This window comes from Sylvia atricapilla, chromosome 19 (assembly GCF_009819655.1).
Source record: "Sylvia atricapilla isolate bSylAtr1 chromosome 19, bSylAtr1.pri, whole genome shotgun sequence".
Classification (NCBI taxonomy): domain Eukaryota; kingdom Metazoa; phylum Chordata; class Aves; order Passeriformes; family Sylviidae; genus Sylvia; species Sylvia atricapilla.
Window position 1 is genome coordinate 9,578,096 of NC_089158.1, and position 18,485 is coordinate 9,596,580.

Below are 18,485 nucleotides of genomic sequence, written 5' to 3' on the forward strand. Positions count from 1 at the left end.
ACACAAAATACACACCACGACTCAGGAGCCACATGAGGAGCTGGAAGATGGAACTGGAGACCAAGACAAAGCATTCAAGGCTCCCCCCAGATATTTTATGCAAAAATTATCTCAGCTGGTTGTAGTTTTAGTTACACATAACTCAGAGATTGTAAAGATGTCAAGGAACCAGGTAAGAAATAAGACATTTTTATCCCATATACACATAGCCCTGGTGTACATAGAGACATAAATACACACTGTGTAACTACAATTTCTGTTTGCAGTATTATTATACCTGTACATTTATGCTGTGAAAACCTATGCTATGAAACTGAAGCAATTCAGTATAAAAGAGATTACAGAAAATTACAAGTTATTGGAGTTTACATTACAGAGCAACTGAGAAAATTGATTTAAAGGCAGAGCTGCTTCTGTGCAGCACAAACACTCAAGAAGGTGAAAGGGAAAAATGTCAAATTAAATACACATACATCCCTCATTTTAGACAAGGCAATTAAGCTAATATTCTGAAAATCAACATTCATTCAAGAAGCATTTAACTGCAGATTAGTAATGGGAATTGTGCATATACAAAAGCCAGGAAAAAAACTCTACAGTCAAGAGTGCAGCTGAATCACTGCTCCTGCAGTAAGAAAACTGGATTATGTGAGCAAGCTAAAGGCTACCTGGAGGTGAAGATGATTTTGCTGATAGCAGAAACTCAGCTCAAATGATTAACATATTGAAGTGTCAGGAAAAAAACACTTTGTACTCAAACCTTTATTAATGCCCTTCCCTGTGTGAACACAGAAATTCACTGAACCCCCTGGACAGGGAAGACACACAAAGATGTTGCCTTTAACTTTAGGGCAGGGGGAAAAAGTGGTTTTAACTTCTAACTACAACAGCTTTCTTGAAGTGAAAACTAAAGAGGAAATTATAGGGGGTGGAATGAGAGGATCTTTAAGGTCCCTTCCAGCAGAAGGCTGACTCCACCAAACACTTCAGTGCTTGATGAAAAAGGTCAGAATTGCTATTGTTTTATATCCTACCCAATGTAAGTCGAGCACATTTCTGACCACATTTAACCTGAATTTTCACTGGTTTCAGCTGAAGCTTCCCATCAGCAACGCCTGGATACAGCAAACATCTGCATGCAACACAGCTCCCAGGGATGCTTTGAAGTCCTGCTGACTTGATGGTTTAAAAAACCAAGCAAAGCAGCACAAAGCAGCTCACTTTGTTAGAATTCAGCCCAAGCAGGAGCAGACAGCTCCAAGATGCACGTGGCAGTTTGGAAAGGAGGCTCAGACAGCAGAACTGAGCCATCAGCTGCTCCTCTGGCTCCAGTCAGAGCTGCTGGGACAGTGCTGAGGGACACAAACTGCATCTAAACCTGCCTGGAACCAGGTTCTCCTACCATCAAAACTCACTGACGATCTCTGATCAAATAACTGAACCCACAGATGTATTCAGACCTGCTGCCTCCGTGTCCATTTTGATGCCATGTGGAAAGAGATGAAGCAGCCACCCCTTTATTCCTGACCTCCCTTCTTTTTGGGCAAACCTTGGAGATTACAGCACCTCTTGTGGCTGCACTACAAAAACTAGAGGAAAGCTGCATATTTTTTCCTCTGCTCTGTATTTTATCACAAAGGCTTTCTTTTTATGTAAAAATCATTGTAAGACAGGAAAAGCCAAAAAAAACCCCAAACCCTTTCTTAATGATCAACTTAAAATATAATATGGTGTGAATATCTAAGAGATGTAATTGCTACAGCATGTTTTGATGCATTCAAATGTTTGGAAAGTTCAGGTTTTATGGTGACAGGTCACATTCCTCTGTTTATCTCCATTCCTTCCTCTACTGCTCATGAGAGGGAAAAAAAAGAAAGAAAAGAGACATCAATAAAAAACTAATTAGATTAGCTGCATCTCAAAACACTGTGATTCAAGTCTAATTGGCCAAAGTAGTCTCCACTCCCAAGCTGATAGCACAGACCCAGAGCTGGGCTCACCCCAGAGCTGGGGGCACTGCACACACCAATTACTGCCAAAGCACACCACGGGGTTGGCCCAATTAATTCCACAGTGCTGAAAACGAAACCTTTTCAAATCCTGCAACCCATATCAGTTCTTGTCCATTAAAATTGCCAAATGAGCTGGGCCTGTCATCAGCTCACTTGCTTAGTACACTGTAAGCACTTTCCAGCTGTCCCTCAATACTCAGATTCAGGATGAGGCTAACTCCACTCTTTATGTGCAAGTTAAAGTACAGCCTGTCCAGTCAAGATGGGAGTGCTTGGAATACAATGTGTGAGCAAACACAGACCTGCCTGCAAAACTGGACTGTGAATAACAGCACTTTGAAGGCTAAAATAACAGTAGTCATAAATTAATCTGTATCTATGCAAGAGATGTGGTTTTAGCTATTTTAGCAGGAATATTATTACCCATTTTTAATCAATTAAAACATTTTGGATTATAGCCACTTAGAAATTAAAAGATTTATCATGAGATTTAATTATCTTTTTTTGTGTTGGGACTTCTGCCACAGCACATTCAAATTGTTTGCCAATGTTCTGCCCTGAGAATTGCATTTTCTGTTGTTGTAATGCAACATAAATGGCTCTTAAAACCAATGTAGAACTATTCTGTCAGTCAACCACTACCAGATCCCTCCTTTTATGGAGGGACACCTCACATTGTAGTTCATAGAATCTCCAATAGGGCCTGTCCTAATCAATAGGAGAAAGGCTAAATGCTCTTAAGGATGTAGCAGATAAATAATTGGACAAGCAAGAACAGAGAGCAAGGATCAAGATACCACATCTGCTTCACAAAACTGAAGAGAGTCATTGAGGCAAGTTCTTCTTGAGCAGGATGAGAAATAGCAGCAGAAATAAATACTCTCAAGTACAGAAAAACCAAGTTAACATTTCAGTAATCTGAACTGAAGGAGCATTGACAAACATCACATTTAAAAGTCTCCCTCACATGTCTAACCCATCAAAAGCTGCCTGGGCTAATGTAACAGACACGAATTGATAGTGGAGCTGGCAGATTGCCTGATGAAGGACTAAACCAGAAAACCCTCCAGGAAAGAGAAAGGGGCTAATTCAATGTGCTTCCAAAGGGCTTTGGCAGAAGGAGCCTGAATATGAACGCTGGGTCATTTTGACTGATGGAGAAAAGAATTGTGTCAGCCTCCAAAATGAACCAGAGGAGAAAGATCAATCTCAAGAAAGCCACACTTATCAGTTTATACAGTCTCAGGCAGAAATCAGGCCTGGAGTGAAGGGGTGGTGCTTGAGAGGCATTTCAATAGCTGCAAACCTGAGCAGACTTGCAGGTAAAGGGATGCAGGAATCAATCAAAAGCTCCCAGCACTCAGCCCATAAAGTCAATTAGCAAATGGAAACCCAAACACTGATACCTCCATAGCTGGGTTTATTACATGCTAATTTTGATAGGCACTGAACTCACTCCACATAATGCAAAAGGCACTGACAGCCCTGAGTAATGAATCCCTGAGGATCATAATACAGTTGCTCACAGCAGCGGAAAGCAAGACACATTACAGCCAGCCTGAAGAACAGTCATTATTTTCTGATCAGTGATAACTGCAGCACCAGCATTCCCCCATCCAGCCTCTCCACATGTCTGTGCACTGAGTTTCTGACCCTCTTCAAGCACCTCTGTCACACAGCCATAACCTTACAATGCGGGGAGTGAGATAAACACAGTAATAAATGGCAAGAATGACTTTATCACCAACAAAATCTAGGCTAATCATACTCTCGAGACATGTCTGCACAGTGTATTTTCATTTTTCCATTAAACCTGACTCTGACATCAGGGGAGGTTATGGAACTGAAGAAAAATATCCGGAAAATAAATGGAATACAGCTGAACAGGTGATTTCCTGACTTTCCTTAAGAAAGTACAGAATTGCTCCTCAACATCAAGAAATTAAAAACAGCATTAGGATTTGGAAAATGTCTTTGGAACAGACGAAAGAATGACCAGAAATTAATTTGTGTTTTTATTAAATACAGATCCCATTTCTCCTCCTAGAAACTATTCACTTTTTCCTCTGTCATGGGAAGGAATCATTTCAAGAGCAAGAGTTGTGTAATCAACACAGTGGAAAAAATGAACCATCTTGTTTTGTGCAAGAAAAGAGGAAGATCTTTTGTGTAGCGAGTTCTACAAAACCTTGTTTTGACTGAATTTCTTCCCAACACCAAAAGAATAAAATACAAAAGTCAGTCTGACAGACATTAATATTTACAGGGTGCTCTCAGAACAGAGTGACATTAGCCAATGTTTGCATGCTGATCTTGCAAAAATCTGAGAGCGACCACATTGGGGTTCTTCCTGCTCAGGAAATTAGTTAATCATATTTGACATTTGCTAGAGCCACAGGACCCAGAGAAGAGAATTGTACCTGACATATTTTAAAAAGAAGGAGGAAAAAAAAATAATCAGAACATCACAAATAAATTTCAAGGCTGGTTTCAAATGGAAAAAAGCACTGCAGTGGCATGCACAGAGAACAGCACCCAAGAAAAGATAAAGTAGCAATGAAACAGCAAGGGTGTGATAGGTAATAAACCAAAAGCATTCAGTTTGGAGGGCACAAGGAATTGATTGTTTTTGTAACAGCCATAGATTAAATTACATTTCATTTCCAAAGTGTTTCAATTCTTCCTTCTGTCAATGGCTATTTCAGAGCTGAATAAAAGTCATTATATTACTTAAGGGGCTGCACCTTCATCATCTCTAGCAAGGAAAAAGCAGATTTTATTCCAAGAGCAACTCCTATTTCTAATGACATGCATGCCATAAGGCTATGATTTCTTTATCAGAAGAATAAAATGGTTCTTTTCTGTCTTGAAAAATGTAAGAAACTAGGCATGGAAATGCAAGAGATCACACTAGGACACAGAGTAAACAACAACAACCAAAATACAAAGGAGCCCTTATTGCTGGATTAATTAGCATTAATAAACTAGGGCATAAATATTTTTGACATGACAGGGAAGTGGGTCATTAGCATTTTTGAGATGATATAAATGTTCTTCCCATAACATGCTCCAAATGATCTCCCAGCTTGCCTTTATACCTCCAAACATCTGACATCCAGTGGAGAATACACAGCATTTACATGAGACTGAGGCTCCTTTTTGCTCCTCCAATCTAACGCAGTTTGAGGAAGAATAAATCGCTAATAATTACACAAACAGTGAAACTAAAACCTTTTTACTACTATCAAGGTTCCAAATTAGGCACAGAAAAATAGAAGTTTGCAAAGCCTTTTGAAATGGATTTTCTGTTGGAGGCACAACATACACAATGATTTGCATCAGTGATTATCTTAATTAAACTGCTGTTTACATAAGTAACGTTGATTTACTTTACATGTTGTTCGGTGTCATTAGACCATTCCCTTAATTGTGCAAATTTCCTTTTAGCTGAAGCCTTCTCCCACCTTCAGCAGGCTGTGAACAGCACCTCTGTTGTAAGGAGTGAATCCAGAGCAAGTTTAATAATTACTACACAAGCTTCAGACAAGTTCCAGCCACACAAATCACTGGTAAAGCTCCACCATGTCAATGGCCTGGATGTTTGCCAGCACCTACTCAAACCTCAAAATCCATGAGGACAGCACTGCCACACACACAGAGCAAAGATCCAATGGCAAAGATCACCTCCTGTGGTGTTTTATTAAATGTTTTAATTTCTTAATGACGAGCAAAACTGGAGTTCTGCATTAAGTGACTTAAAACTAGGAAAAAGATCAGTTCTGCTGTGGAAGAAAAGCCACCATGTATATTTAAACACGTTGATTTGAACATGTATCACTGCAGATTTTTCTATCACTAATTGCTGGCAGTGCCAAGATAATTACCAGCAATCCCTGCATGTAAAGACTGGACCTGTGTTGGAAAAATCAAGAGATGTGGATGGAATGATAAACTGATCTTATTCAGGTTAAATTTTTTTTCAATATTATACATCACATGATAGGAAGGAGGAAAAAATATCAAAACACTGTGAAGATGAGGGAAAATTAAACTAAAAAAAAAATCCTGAGCTATTAATCCTCCCTGATAATGAAGTACTTCAGGATGACTTCCAAAACTCACTTTCATTTAGATGCCTCATTTATTTTAATCTGGGAGATAATTAGAAGGAAATCAAATTCTCCACAGCAGAATATTTACCTGAGATGCAGCTCAAACTTCTCAGTATTTCCCCTGTGTGTTCAAACTCTCTGTTATATATATTGCTAAAACCTTACTGAGATTAATGCCCGTCACTTAATTAGTATCAAAATTTCAGTCTGTGAGGCTTGCTGCTGCTTAGCTGTCAGAACAGTAATCCTTTCAGATTTTTTTTTCTATCAATAGGCCAAGTTTTGCTCAAGAAGCCCCACACATTGTCCACAGTTCAGCAAAAAGCACTTGGAAGCAGAATGGCAGGGGAAGGATGGGCAGCTGTCACACGAGTTCCTGCACCAGCAGGTCCCAGGGCACTGCAGACACAGAAATATTCATCTCCAAGATGCTCTGCTAACCAGATTGCCCTGGAAGAAAAGCTGCAGCACTGATGAATTCTTGCTTGTGAAGAGCCAGTGGTTTATCTCATCACCAACTAATCCTGTTAGAAATTATTTAGCACTCAAAATGTATCAAAGAAGAATCCTCAGCTGAATGAGCCTTCCCCACACACTGGCATCCTCTAGCAATTTATTTGTAATTATCATTTGCCTTTTTTCCATATCTAATATGAAGTTAATGAATGCCTGACATAACTTCAGCAGGAAAAAAAAATTGCCATGACTAGTTACATAATTACAGGTTAAAAAATGATCCTTTTCAGCTCCCATGCACTGAAGTAATCTTGAAGGGCAGAGGTTAAGTACAGGCAACACAGAATATAAATTGCTCTGCTAAACGTTCTGTACACTGACCACAGCAACCTCTCTGTGTGGCACTGCCTTTGAAGGAAGAGTTTGATCTCCTGATAATACTGCAATAATACAGAACTTGTTAGTATTATCAGTCATGTCTTGTTCATGGGCCTCTGTCTACAAAAGTACAGCAAATTTGCACTTGAAATCATTATAGACTGTGAATAACATTTCAGGTTACCACTAAGTGCCAAGAGAAGAGCAAAATGGATACTTTAGTGTGGAGGCAGACCTATGAGCTAGAATTTCTAGAGATAAAATAAAAAAGAAAAAAAATCACCCTTTTATGTCCTCAAGGAACTGCTTAAAATGAAGTGTTTCATCAAAAAAGATATGATTTCTCTCAGGCTGATCCCACCACAGGCATTCCTGTGCTAGCTGCTGCAGGCAGCTCTTCTCATTTCTAGACCATAGATTTAACTCTGTTTATTATCACAGATTTAGGAAGCAATTTTTAAATACCGTATTCATACTTTTCAGCTCCAATGGGGCAATTCATTCAGAGTAATTTGTGACTTTCAAGCAAATTAATACACAAATTTATGTCTCATTACTGTTTTGAACAAAAAAAAAAAAAAAAAAAGAGGCCTCAAGTAGAAGCACAAATAAATAAATCTGAGTTATTAAACTGTTCACACCAGTTAAGATATTCCAGGAAATGGCATATCCTCGTTTACTATCAGCTTGTGGACCTTCTCAGAAAAAATAAATCTCGTTTTTCTATTTATTGCAAGGCACTGATGCAAAACCAAGGAAAATCAACACTTACTGAGTATCTTTCTTCTTCTTTTTCTGAGGGTCCACCAGGCGCAGAGTGTCTCTGATGACAGCAACTTTCACCTCTTCATCAACAGGGCTTGGGACGTTTTCAAACACTCCAGGAGAAAGCTTTACATCACAGAGGGACACAGATTATTCACTACTCAGCTAAGGGTGATTTATTCCACATTTGCTCAGACTTCACGCGCTTCATCTATATTTTAAATGTGCTATGATGGATTACAGAATGCTTCTTCAAGGAGGAACAAACACCTTCTCATTTTCAGTAGGATGTTACAACAGATTTCTCTAGTAAAGTGAAATATTAAAAAAAAGATTGTCGCGGATGTTATCATTTGTATTATGTATACAAACATGAAAAAGATTATTAACAATCCCCTAAACACAATTAATGACTGCAGGAGATGGTGAATAAATGCATTTATGACAGAGATGATGGAGAGCTTTCACGATTCCAATAAGTCATATTTCCTATGTATAAGATTAGCAATGATTTCAAAGCAGAAAATTACAGAGAACCTTGGAGGTTTCATATCAGCAGACAGCTTTCATCTTTCAAACAAGGAAAAAAGCCCAGAAAACCCAACCTAAGCAATTTCATTCCAATATCACATTGAGAACTCTTACCTCTTGCTCGTGTTCTATTCTCATGCTGGGGTTTGCATTTACTTCCAGTAATATGGGCTTCAAGTTTTTCATCAGGAGGATGTCAAACCCTAAAATCTGTGCATAACGAGCAATATGTTACTCCAGTTCTACTCAGAGTGTTCTACAGAATGCAGTGTTGGTCCATATGGCAACACTGAGGAGGAATAAACATTTGAGGGGCAGAAAAGAAGTATCAGAAACTCTACACGGTGCTGAATAACTCCAAAAATCAGTTGTCTCCCATACTAATGGCTCCTTTCACACCAGCCCCATCCCTAAACACTGCATCTGCCAACATGGAATCTTGGCACACGTCACAAGGGGGGTCTGAACATTGCCAGGATCAAAACTGTGTTAGGAACCTGCAAAGCTTCACTTCTAACACGTAGAAGATGGGATCTGGAGTGAGTTCTGTCACTAACAAACTACACCCATTGAAAATTCTCTGAATCTGCTCTGGGCTGGCAGTAACACAGGTCAGGAGACCGAGGTTTGACTGAGCAGCACCAGAACTACAGAAACCTCTTAGAAAAGGGATTAAACACCCAGAAAACTAATCTGTGCATAGAAGTAACTGCATTCCTGGCAGAAATTCCAACTTACCTGGAAGCAAGTTGGCCCAGGCTTCCCTGCTGGTATGTCAGACTGATAGTAAACTTTCAGTTCTGGCGTCAGTGCAATAATTGTTTTAATCACCAATGAAATTATATCTGACCAGAGCTTTTTGACATCAGCTCCTCTGGAAGACAGTCTGCACAGAATGCTTGAAAAAGTCCTCTTGCTGCCCGTGTTTACACTGGCAGAATGGATGAAATTCCCACTATGGATATTCAGTGAATAGTTGGTTAAGTGCATAAAAACCTGGTGCAAATTTTTGAGAGTGGGTTCTTGATAGGGCTCTGTACAAAACCTAGAAAGTCCATCTTTGGCTATATAAATCTCTAAGGGCTCTAAGGATTTCAGCAGGACATAGAGACGAATATCAAATTTCAGTTTGTCCACGAGCAGTGGTTTGCAGATGTACTCCTGGACCACAGCTGGCCGGCTCTGGATGCTCCCTGTCAGCCTGATGTCACTTGGGTCTTTGATGAGGTAGATTCCATCCCCCTGGCAGCCTCCATCAGGCTTCACAATAAAAGTGGGCTTCCAGGATGGGTTCCTGTCTTTCAGCATACGAACCTAGGAGGAAAAGCATTACAGTGAGACCAGAGCAGTAAACACTGTGCAAAAAAAAAAAAGGCAGAAGATGAACAGTGCTGACAAGCACAAGGAGAAACAAAAAAACACAAGTAGGGAATTACTAGTACAGATAAAAGGTCATTTTATTTAACAATATACTGTATAAATCATTCCAGGAACTTCTTTTTAATGTTCTGTTCCAATTTACAGAAGGAAATGGGGTGTATCTCATGAGATCCATTTTGGTAGTCACTAATGTATGTGACACTGCAAAGTTAAACTTTCATGCTGCATTTTGAACAACTACTGAAAAAGACGACCATTAACTTAAGGAAAGGTGTCTTATTTATTGAAATATGAATGCAAATATTACCAGAAGAAGGAAAAAACAGTCACTAACAATACCTTTTTCCAGCATGGAAAATATGTCACCATCAGACACCCAGTGTTAATAAAACTGGGGAATGCTGAACCATGTACAGGTATAACTATGTCAGTGACACACCTGCTGAATATCAGAGCTTTCATGTTACAGGCCTATTTCCCACTACCTAAATAAATTCTACTTTATTTATTACTTGGACAGCAGAACTGCAGACATGGGGATGCCTCAACCAGAAATGAAATTGAGAAACAAAAGGGTGCCCTAACACAGAAAGCAGGATGCAGGCTAGGAGGTTTATCAGCTACTCATGGGATTCAGGAGAATAAAGTACTCAAAACCTCTTCCTTCAAAAACAGAGGGATGTCCCAGCACTGACCACTCTTTTCTTGCACTCCCACATTTTAGGGCCCCAGCCCTGCAGCTGCTGGCACATGCTGAGCCCAAGCAGAGATCTGGTTTTACCCTGTGGCTCACCAGCAACAACTGGAGATTGACTTTTAGAAGCCTGGGGACACAGGCTAACAAAGAAAGAACAAATCAGTTGCCATCATCAGCCCTGGAGAATGAAAAAGGAAAAAATCAGCCCACAGGAAAAGGCTGAGCAGAGTCAGATCATTGTGACAGCAGCAGGCTCAGCTGTAACATCAGGCTGCTGACCCCCAGGAGAGGCCCAGCTCTGTCAGCAGTGACATTCCCAAGGCCTCAAGGACTTCTGGCTCCACCCTACCCAGTTATTTATTTCACTATTTATTTCACACTGCTAAGAGCCTTCCTACCAGCTGCAGCAGAAATTCAGGATCTATTATCCAGACTAGGATTTTTCTCACAGACAGGTGTCACACTGACTCAGTGACAGATCCTTCTTCAAAATAGGTCACTGTGAGGGATAAAACGCCTCAGTGGAGGTCAGGCTTACATAAATGGCATGTGGATAAATAGGTCCAAGTAGATCAGCAGGTCGAGATGAGCAAAGAAGGAAAGCAGGATTTATGTCCTAGTCTTTTTATCACTATGGAATAATCTTCCCCTGATGTGACATCACCCTGCAGAGCAGAGGAGTTCTTTGGCTCACTGCTGTTAAAGTCAGCACCTCGGGGAGTCACCTGGGCAATGTGAACCCTCCAGGACCAAACACACCCTGCTGTGCCTCCTGTGGAACACACAAAGTGCCAGTTGTGCCCTCCTGGGGCACAAAACAGCGAAGAGTCAGGAGGAACAATCTGCCCCTCAGTCCCACATCTGCTGTTCACCCCTCAGGCTACGTCTGCTCTGCTCCAGCAGCACCTTTCCAAAAGAGATGATGCTTTCCAGAGACTATTGCTGAAGATGCAAATGAACCTGCCTTTCAAAATTATGCACTCTAACAACTGCTTGTCCCTGAGATCTCTCTTCTCTTCAAACAGAAAGCAAATAACTTTCTCCATCATTTTCTATTCTATTTTTTTAAATGGATTAAAAGGCCTGGATGTTATTCAGGCTTTCCTAGTCTATCAAAACCTACACATGGCAGATGAAGATAGGCTGGTGGGGAAAGGGGGAATAGTAATCCAGAGTCAGTCTCAGTCTGTTTTTCAGCAGATTTACTGTCTTGAAGAAAACAGATGGTTTCTTGATCTTCAAGGAAATTCCCAACAGTCGTCTTCAAATTCTCCACAATCCCCTCAACTATATTCTTTCAAATTCTCATTATGAGGGGGCTTGTCCAGACTTAGAAAATTCAGTCATGTAGGAAAATGAGTTTATATGAAATGAGATATTTCTGTGTCCTTTGCCTGACAGAAGGAAATTATCTTTAAAAAACATGTTAACCATTTACAGAGAAGAGTCTGAAAATCTGCAGGTTTGGCTTTCATGAGGAAACACAGCCTGAATGAATACAATATTCTGGAAAAAAATGCATAAAATGGGCTATAAGATCTGACAGCACAAAGACTGGAATATTCATGCCTATGCCTAAGAGGTATCCAAAAGCTGAAAACCTGATTAAACCACCAAAAATATGCTGTGCTGGAAATTAGACCATCCAAATTAGATTCTTATTAAAAATTAATCATACTGGCCTATTCATCATCCTCACAGACAACACAAAGAAGGAAGTAGGAGAACAATCACGGTCCTGGTTTGAATCCCAAGCTAGTTACTCTTCAGAAATTGGAATTTCATGTTAGAAATAAGTCCTTAGCACACACATTCCAAAAGATTCTTCCCTCCTAGTGAAGGAGCAATGGCTGCAGCACCTGAGAAATTTACTTATCTGCAATTCATCTTTTATTACAGTGACATGTTAGGTACAAATTGTTTTAGAAAATAAGAAATTGGTGAATATTGAAAATAGCTAAATATGTATTTACTTAGTAAAATGAGCTTTGAAGCCCTTGATGAAAACACCTATCACCATCTCATTTCAATATAGATAACACTAAGGGAACTACTTTTTGTTGGTATTTCCAGTATGAAGCTCATCCACCACAACTCCAGGGCAGTTTTCTCAATTACTGGCTTTCAAAGCACAGAAGATTAATATCAGATTACCTGTAGTGTTTTCTACCTGAATCTAGGTATAGAGGAAAGCTGACAGCATTTGATTTCATTATTGATAGATATGTGTGAAAAAGTTCACTATCATGACTACAGAAGTGAGACACAATAAGGATATCTGAGAGAGAAATCGTTTTGAAATGTTGTAATGCATCAGGGGGAGGCAGCAAGATTTAAATTCTCAAGGAGTTTCTTCTTTCAATAATCATTTCTATTACAGGCAAAACTTCACAGATTTCTCATCCAGCCCTTTGCAACAAAACCCTACGCTACAAACAGCACGAAACCATCTTCTCATGTCTAACCCACACCTGCAGTGACACAATTTGACTTTTGATAATGAACATATTCCAGAGTATTCCATTCCTCCAGGGACATGTCTGACATGCAGGCACCACCAAAGCTCTCCCCACTTGTCTGTTGTGAAGAAGCTGAAATGCAGACTCAGAGAGCTGACGGATTTGGCAGCGTTAGGGCTGCAAAGCAAACAAAACCACACATGAACAAATAAATAACAGAAGAGACTGGAGAACTCCTGCTGAGAACTCACCAAACCGCACGTGAAGTGCTCTGAACCTTTTTATGGTTCACAGGGCGTTTGGAATGTTTTGGGTTGTATTTTTCCTTGTTCTGGGGGGGTTACGCTCCCAACTTGCGTTAAGTAGAACACAAACTCTTACAACATCAAATATAATGTTTGATAACAAGAACTATGCTTTTTCTCCAACACAGATGGAAGAACATATGCAAAGGAAACTCCTAGGAGTGTGTTAGTGGACATCTGTTCCTCTTGGAAGAGGAGCCGGCAGCGTTTGCAGCGCAGGGAGCAGGAGCAGAGCAGCGCTAAACTCGCAGTGCCACCTGGTGCCAGCTCGGCGTGTCACCTGCAGCTCAGCCCGGCCCGGCGCTACCTGTGCTCCCAAAAGGCTCATCCCCACCGCCCCCTGCACCCTCCTCGCCCTCTGCCTCAAGTCATGTGCACTCATCTCTCCAGTTCATGCCTCGAGATTCAGGTGGGTTTGAGTCTTTCGCCCTCTGGGAAGAGCCAGACACAAGAATAAAGCGGAGTCTTTGAGTTCTTTTTTCTCAAGGTTTCTTGTGTTGTTTATTAGTTCTTATCTTACAATTGTCTCCAAAGTCTGTTCAGCATGTCCCAGTGGGACGTGCTGCCCTTTATACCAATTATTATGTGTCTCTTGTTCACAATTATACACCAATACCTGTCACACCAAACAGGTAATCTCTCCTCTGACCCAATCTCCTTGAACTACTTTGTGCCACTGTCACAGCAGAAGATGGAGATGACATAGAAGAAGAAGAACCCAGGGACACCGCCCAAAGTCCTCCATCTTGCTCCTATTCACCTCCATTCTAAAAACCCCAAAACTACAGAATTTTCCACCCTGTGATAAGCTAAACTACAGTCTTTCACCCCTTTGTGACTTGCAGTTCCTCTCTCAGTGGTGGAAGCCTTTCCCACAGACTGAAATAAAGGACAGTGTCTTCCTGGGCTCTGTGCCAGGGTCTCCAGCCCCCTTGTACAGATCTCAGACCCCTCTGTCCAGGTTTCAAACCCTCCTGCTCGGGTCCCAGACATCTCTGCCAAGATCCCTGACTTTCCAGGGTGACCAAAGGGATGTCCTGGACTATCCAACACTCATCCACCTGTCCTTGCTACACTGCTTGAGTTATTTACACTCCTTTTACTCCAGACTGGTCCTACAGCAGTGTCGTGGCAGTGACTCAGTTGAAGAGTATCTATTAAAATAACTTAATGAATTCAATTGGATAATGGATATGGCAATTAGCTAAAAAGTTGCACCCAGTATAAGACACTACAGTATCTTTAGTAAAAATTATCTTTTATTAAAGTATCTGTTATACTGAAATATCGATTAGTAAAGTATCTTTTACTAAAGAGTACCAGTACTCTTTAGTACAAGAGTTTACTAAAGCCCAGACCCTTCTTCTCTCATATTTCCAATATTCTCTCATATTTTACTCTGGGATGCAAGAACACCTTGGGAAGTCAGACAGTATAAACAAACATATATAATATTTTAAAATATTTGCAATAACAGAACCAAATGCCAACACACAGCATTGCTTTAAAAAAAAAAAAAAAAAAAAAAAACCGCTGAAAAAGAATGGCATTTTATCATATTCTGAATATTTTAACAAAACAGCAGTGTGACCTGAGATGATGTGAGTGTATTTAACCACGTATGAATAAAAAGCTCTTCAGAAAGGTTTAGGTACAACAGGCCAAGTGGACTTAAAAGGATTTCAGTGACAATGAACCTGGTGAAGCACCACACTCCCCACACTGTACTGGAACTTCCTCAGGCCAGCAGCACATGCAGGGAAAGGGCTGATGCTTCTATTAGGTTCAAGTTTCAGACACCTCTCCTGGCACAGCAGAGAAATAGATTTGTTTTGGAGGTTATTCCAGAACATAACAAACAAAGCTAACATCCAGAAGTCCAGACCTTGACTGAACTCAGGCAAAGTGGAAAAGATGTCATCCATAGTGATTTTAAATAACCTGGTAGGCGAGGAAGACTAAAGAACGACATGGATACAATATCCAACAAGTTGCATTATTCTCAGAGTAAAAGTTATGTACCTCAGCCACAAAGAGGGGCAGTTCTTCTGGCAGAATCCAGGACCGAGGGTAGAAGTTGTACTCCAGAGGAAACAGATCTTGCATTGTTCTCATGGCCCGACTCAGGGTGATCTTCCGAACCGTCTCCATCATGCCTGAGAGGAGAACAAAGTGACAAAAACCCCACACTGAACTCTCAGTAAATGTATCTAATGAAATGTATGCAATAAATGACAGTAAATGTATCATCTCAGAGTATCATTACTCATCTGGCTGGGAAGGCACTCTGGTCACTGCTGTCAATAAAGCTGAACACCTTCAGAGATTTTAAATCTGACACAATAATTGTGGCATTCCCCTGCCACGTTTACTATTGTTACGTGTTTCTGTATAATATTAGAAAAAATTAATTCTCAAAAATACAGCTCAGCTCAGCTCAAAAAGACAGCTTTAGTCAAATATTAACTAACGACTTTCTCATAATCCAAAATTCTTTTTCTAATTTATCATTCCAGGAATAGGTACAAATAATACTTAATGTAATCAACCACTTCGTGTTTATTTTGCAGTTATTTAAGTATCTGCATCACAAAGAACAGGTTATTTTGTGAACAGCCAAACAAACATTTGCTGAGGTCTTATGTCCATTTGGAACATGACTAAAAAGCTATTTTTATGGAAAAGTTTATGCTAAAACCCTGCATCAAATTAGCACAACATTGCTGGAAATCAGGAATGGCTGTGGTTTGATTCCTGCCCAGCCACTTGTTCACCAGGTAGAAGCCAAAACACAGACAGGTAATATTCATCTAACACCGATTTAAACCATCAGAAAACACCATCCTACACCTGAGTGGGAACTTCCCTGAGGCAGGAGAGAATCAGGGTAAATAAAGGCTGGAGTTCGATATCTGAGGTTCTTATGCTCACAGCACACCAACAGCAGCCATAAATCTAAAGTAAAGGGCTTAGATAAGTCAATACCTAAGCTTTTAGCTCTTATTTAGAGAGATCTCAACAGGGATTAAATGAGAAAAAAAAGGAGCTTAAAAAAGTAGAAGAGTCATCATAAGATGAGGACTGACAAGAACTCTTCAATATTAAAAAATCCATTTAAGGAATTCTGCTTCCAGCTTCTCCCTGAGATAAGCCAGAGTAGGAAACAAAACAGATTCTTTCCACTTTGAATCAAAACCAAATCCAGAGATACAGCACTGTTATCAGTGCCAGATAACAGACAGTAATTGCATACTCCACTTAAATTATAGCCTAATGCCCTCCTTTCTCCTAACTTCACGTGTATGAAGTGTTCTCCTCAACAAAACCACTTTCTCTCCAAAACAGATTTCACCTCAGAAATTGTTCAAGACACCCACTCTGACATCCTCACCCCCTCACCAAACCCAGTAACACGCCAAAAATACTACCAGCTGATTAGGCAGATAAAATTCGCATTAAAAATCAATAAAACACAGAACTAGGTGGAACAACCCTGTTTTTAAAGCATCTGTTTAAACTGCAGAGAGGAGTGAAGTACCTGGAAACTTGTTGACTTGCCCTGAGAAGATGTTGTTGTCATGAAAGGACACCCCGTGCCAGTAGATGTCACAGGGCAAGCGGCGGCCAAACGGGAACTGCAAAAGAGAGCAGACAAAGTTTGGAGCAATATCTGGGAATACCTGCTCACCCCCGTCCTCTTTACACACTCACTTAAACATAAACAACCCAAGAACAGGCCTCTGACTGTCAGAAGAAAACAAGCTTTGTATATTTGTCACAAAAATGAGAACATTTGGATCAGTTCGAAGACTTTGAAGTGAACAAAACCAAGAAGTCTCTAGAAACCAAACCCAGATGAAGGAGGCCTGGGCTCTACTGAGAATCCTCGAGCTTCTGATCAACCCCAGCCAAGCATAAATGGAAAGTGGACACTCAAAGAAAGATATTTAAATGCAGTAACTGCATTATTCATTCATATATATATATATATCCAGTTGTAAGTATTAATTTGTACAGTATTAATTCCTCTCTGGTACTAATAGCCTGTAATTAAAATAAAAGCTTGCAATTCAATTAATCACTTGTGGAGCATATATATTGCCACTATCAAGAACTAAGGAGATTATTTCAACAATATTAAGTATTCCAAGTCCTTTTCCCATTCATGCAAGATTCCACTGTAAACTGGAAAATTGTAGTTTGATTTCTATTATCAAAAAGATCACCTTTTTAAGCAGTCTGAAGAGCTCAGAAGCAGCACTGCCAATTACTGAGAGCAAGTTTCTAATAGCAGTAAAGTGGTTTATAAAAAACCCAATTAGTTTTGTTTAAAGAAGGTGCTCTTCTTTTTCACACTTATTCCCTTTGACACGGCCCCATTTATCAATCCAAAAAACCCCATTTTATCTGCAGCTCCATGAAGATGCATTTAACTACCATATGGAATACAGTCACAGGAACAGCTTCTATTACTAGGCTACATCTTTTTCAAATAAATCTGCTATATTTAGCATTTTAGGACACATTTGCATTAAATATCTACCACCCTCATCACCCAGTGCCATTTACTTATTGAAAGAGCCACAGTATTTTGCAGAAACTTCTCGTTCTTTACTTGAAATATAATTTTTCTTATTTTAAAACACTTCTTTATGCAGTGGATCGTTTTTCTTTGAGCATGACAGAAAAAAGCATTGCATAAACCTTTTGAGTGCATTACTTCATTTGCTACTTTAATTAAAATTTCAGTTTCCTCAGTAAATAGTCTTGAAAAATTAATTTAAAATGCTAATTGAGCAACGCATCCTTTCTGTTTCCTAACTCGCAGGGATGAGAAACCCAATTTAACCAGAGCCAGTGGATTCTGCACTTATTTCATTACTATTCAGCCTGCAAAATCTGTTTTTGTACAAGTGAAAATTAATTCTGTTGGGCTCTGAAAGACAATCAGTGGCCTTAACCTCTCTCCACAGGTATATCCAGAATACAGATGCAGCTCAGAGTGCCCTTCCCACTAAAACCTGAACAATTTATTTATTTATTAAAGGAAATCGAAATGAAAGGAACAAAATTTGCATTTATATAACACCTTTCATCTGGAGAGGATATCAAGGCTCTCTACAAACACTGCACAGAAATCATTTCACGACAGATGAGGAGTGAGCAGTTCTGGACAGGAAGATGGAAGCGCTGCACCCCCTTGTAGGAAATTTGGGACAGCACAGCAAGGGCCCTTCTCCTGAGAAATCAAGATTATCTGGGCTTATCCAACAGTGGGATCAAACTCACCTCCTGAATGAGCTGGGCAGGAGTCTGTAACCTCTGCACTACACTTTACATAAGAGTGGTGTTTGCAGAGGAACCAACAAGTTCCATTACCTGGCGCCTCT

The 18,485-nt window shown here is 40.0% G+C and overlaps 1 protein-coding gene across 1 annotated transcript in view; it reads right to left on the minus strand.

Annotated features, from left to right (window-relative positions):
* TTLL11 (tubulin tyrosine ligase like 11) overlaps positions 1 to 18,485 on the minus strand; it is a 35,595-nt gene that overhangs the window by 12,764 nt on the left and 4,346 nt on the right. The window contains exons 2-6 of the mRNA XM_066332931.1: positions 16,634 to 16,730; positions 15,118 to 15,251; positions 8,993 to 9,568; positions 8,369 to 8,464; positions 7,731 to 7,849 (exon numbers count right to left, since the gene is read on the minus strand). Of these exons, the coding sequence (XP_066189028.1) occupies positions 7,731 to 7,849; positions 8,369 to 8,464; positions 8,993 to 9,568; positions 15,118 to 15,251; positions 16,634 to 16,730 (1,022 nt within the window). The remainder of the gene's footprint in view (positions 1 to 7,730; positions 7,850 to 8,368; positions 8,465 to 8,992; positions 9,569 to 15,117; positions 15,252 to 16,633; positions 16,731 to 18,485) is intronic.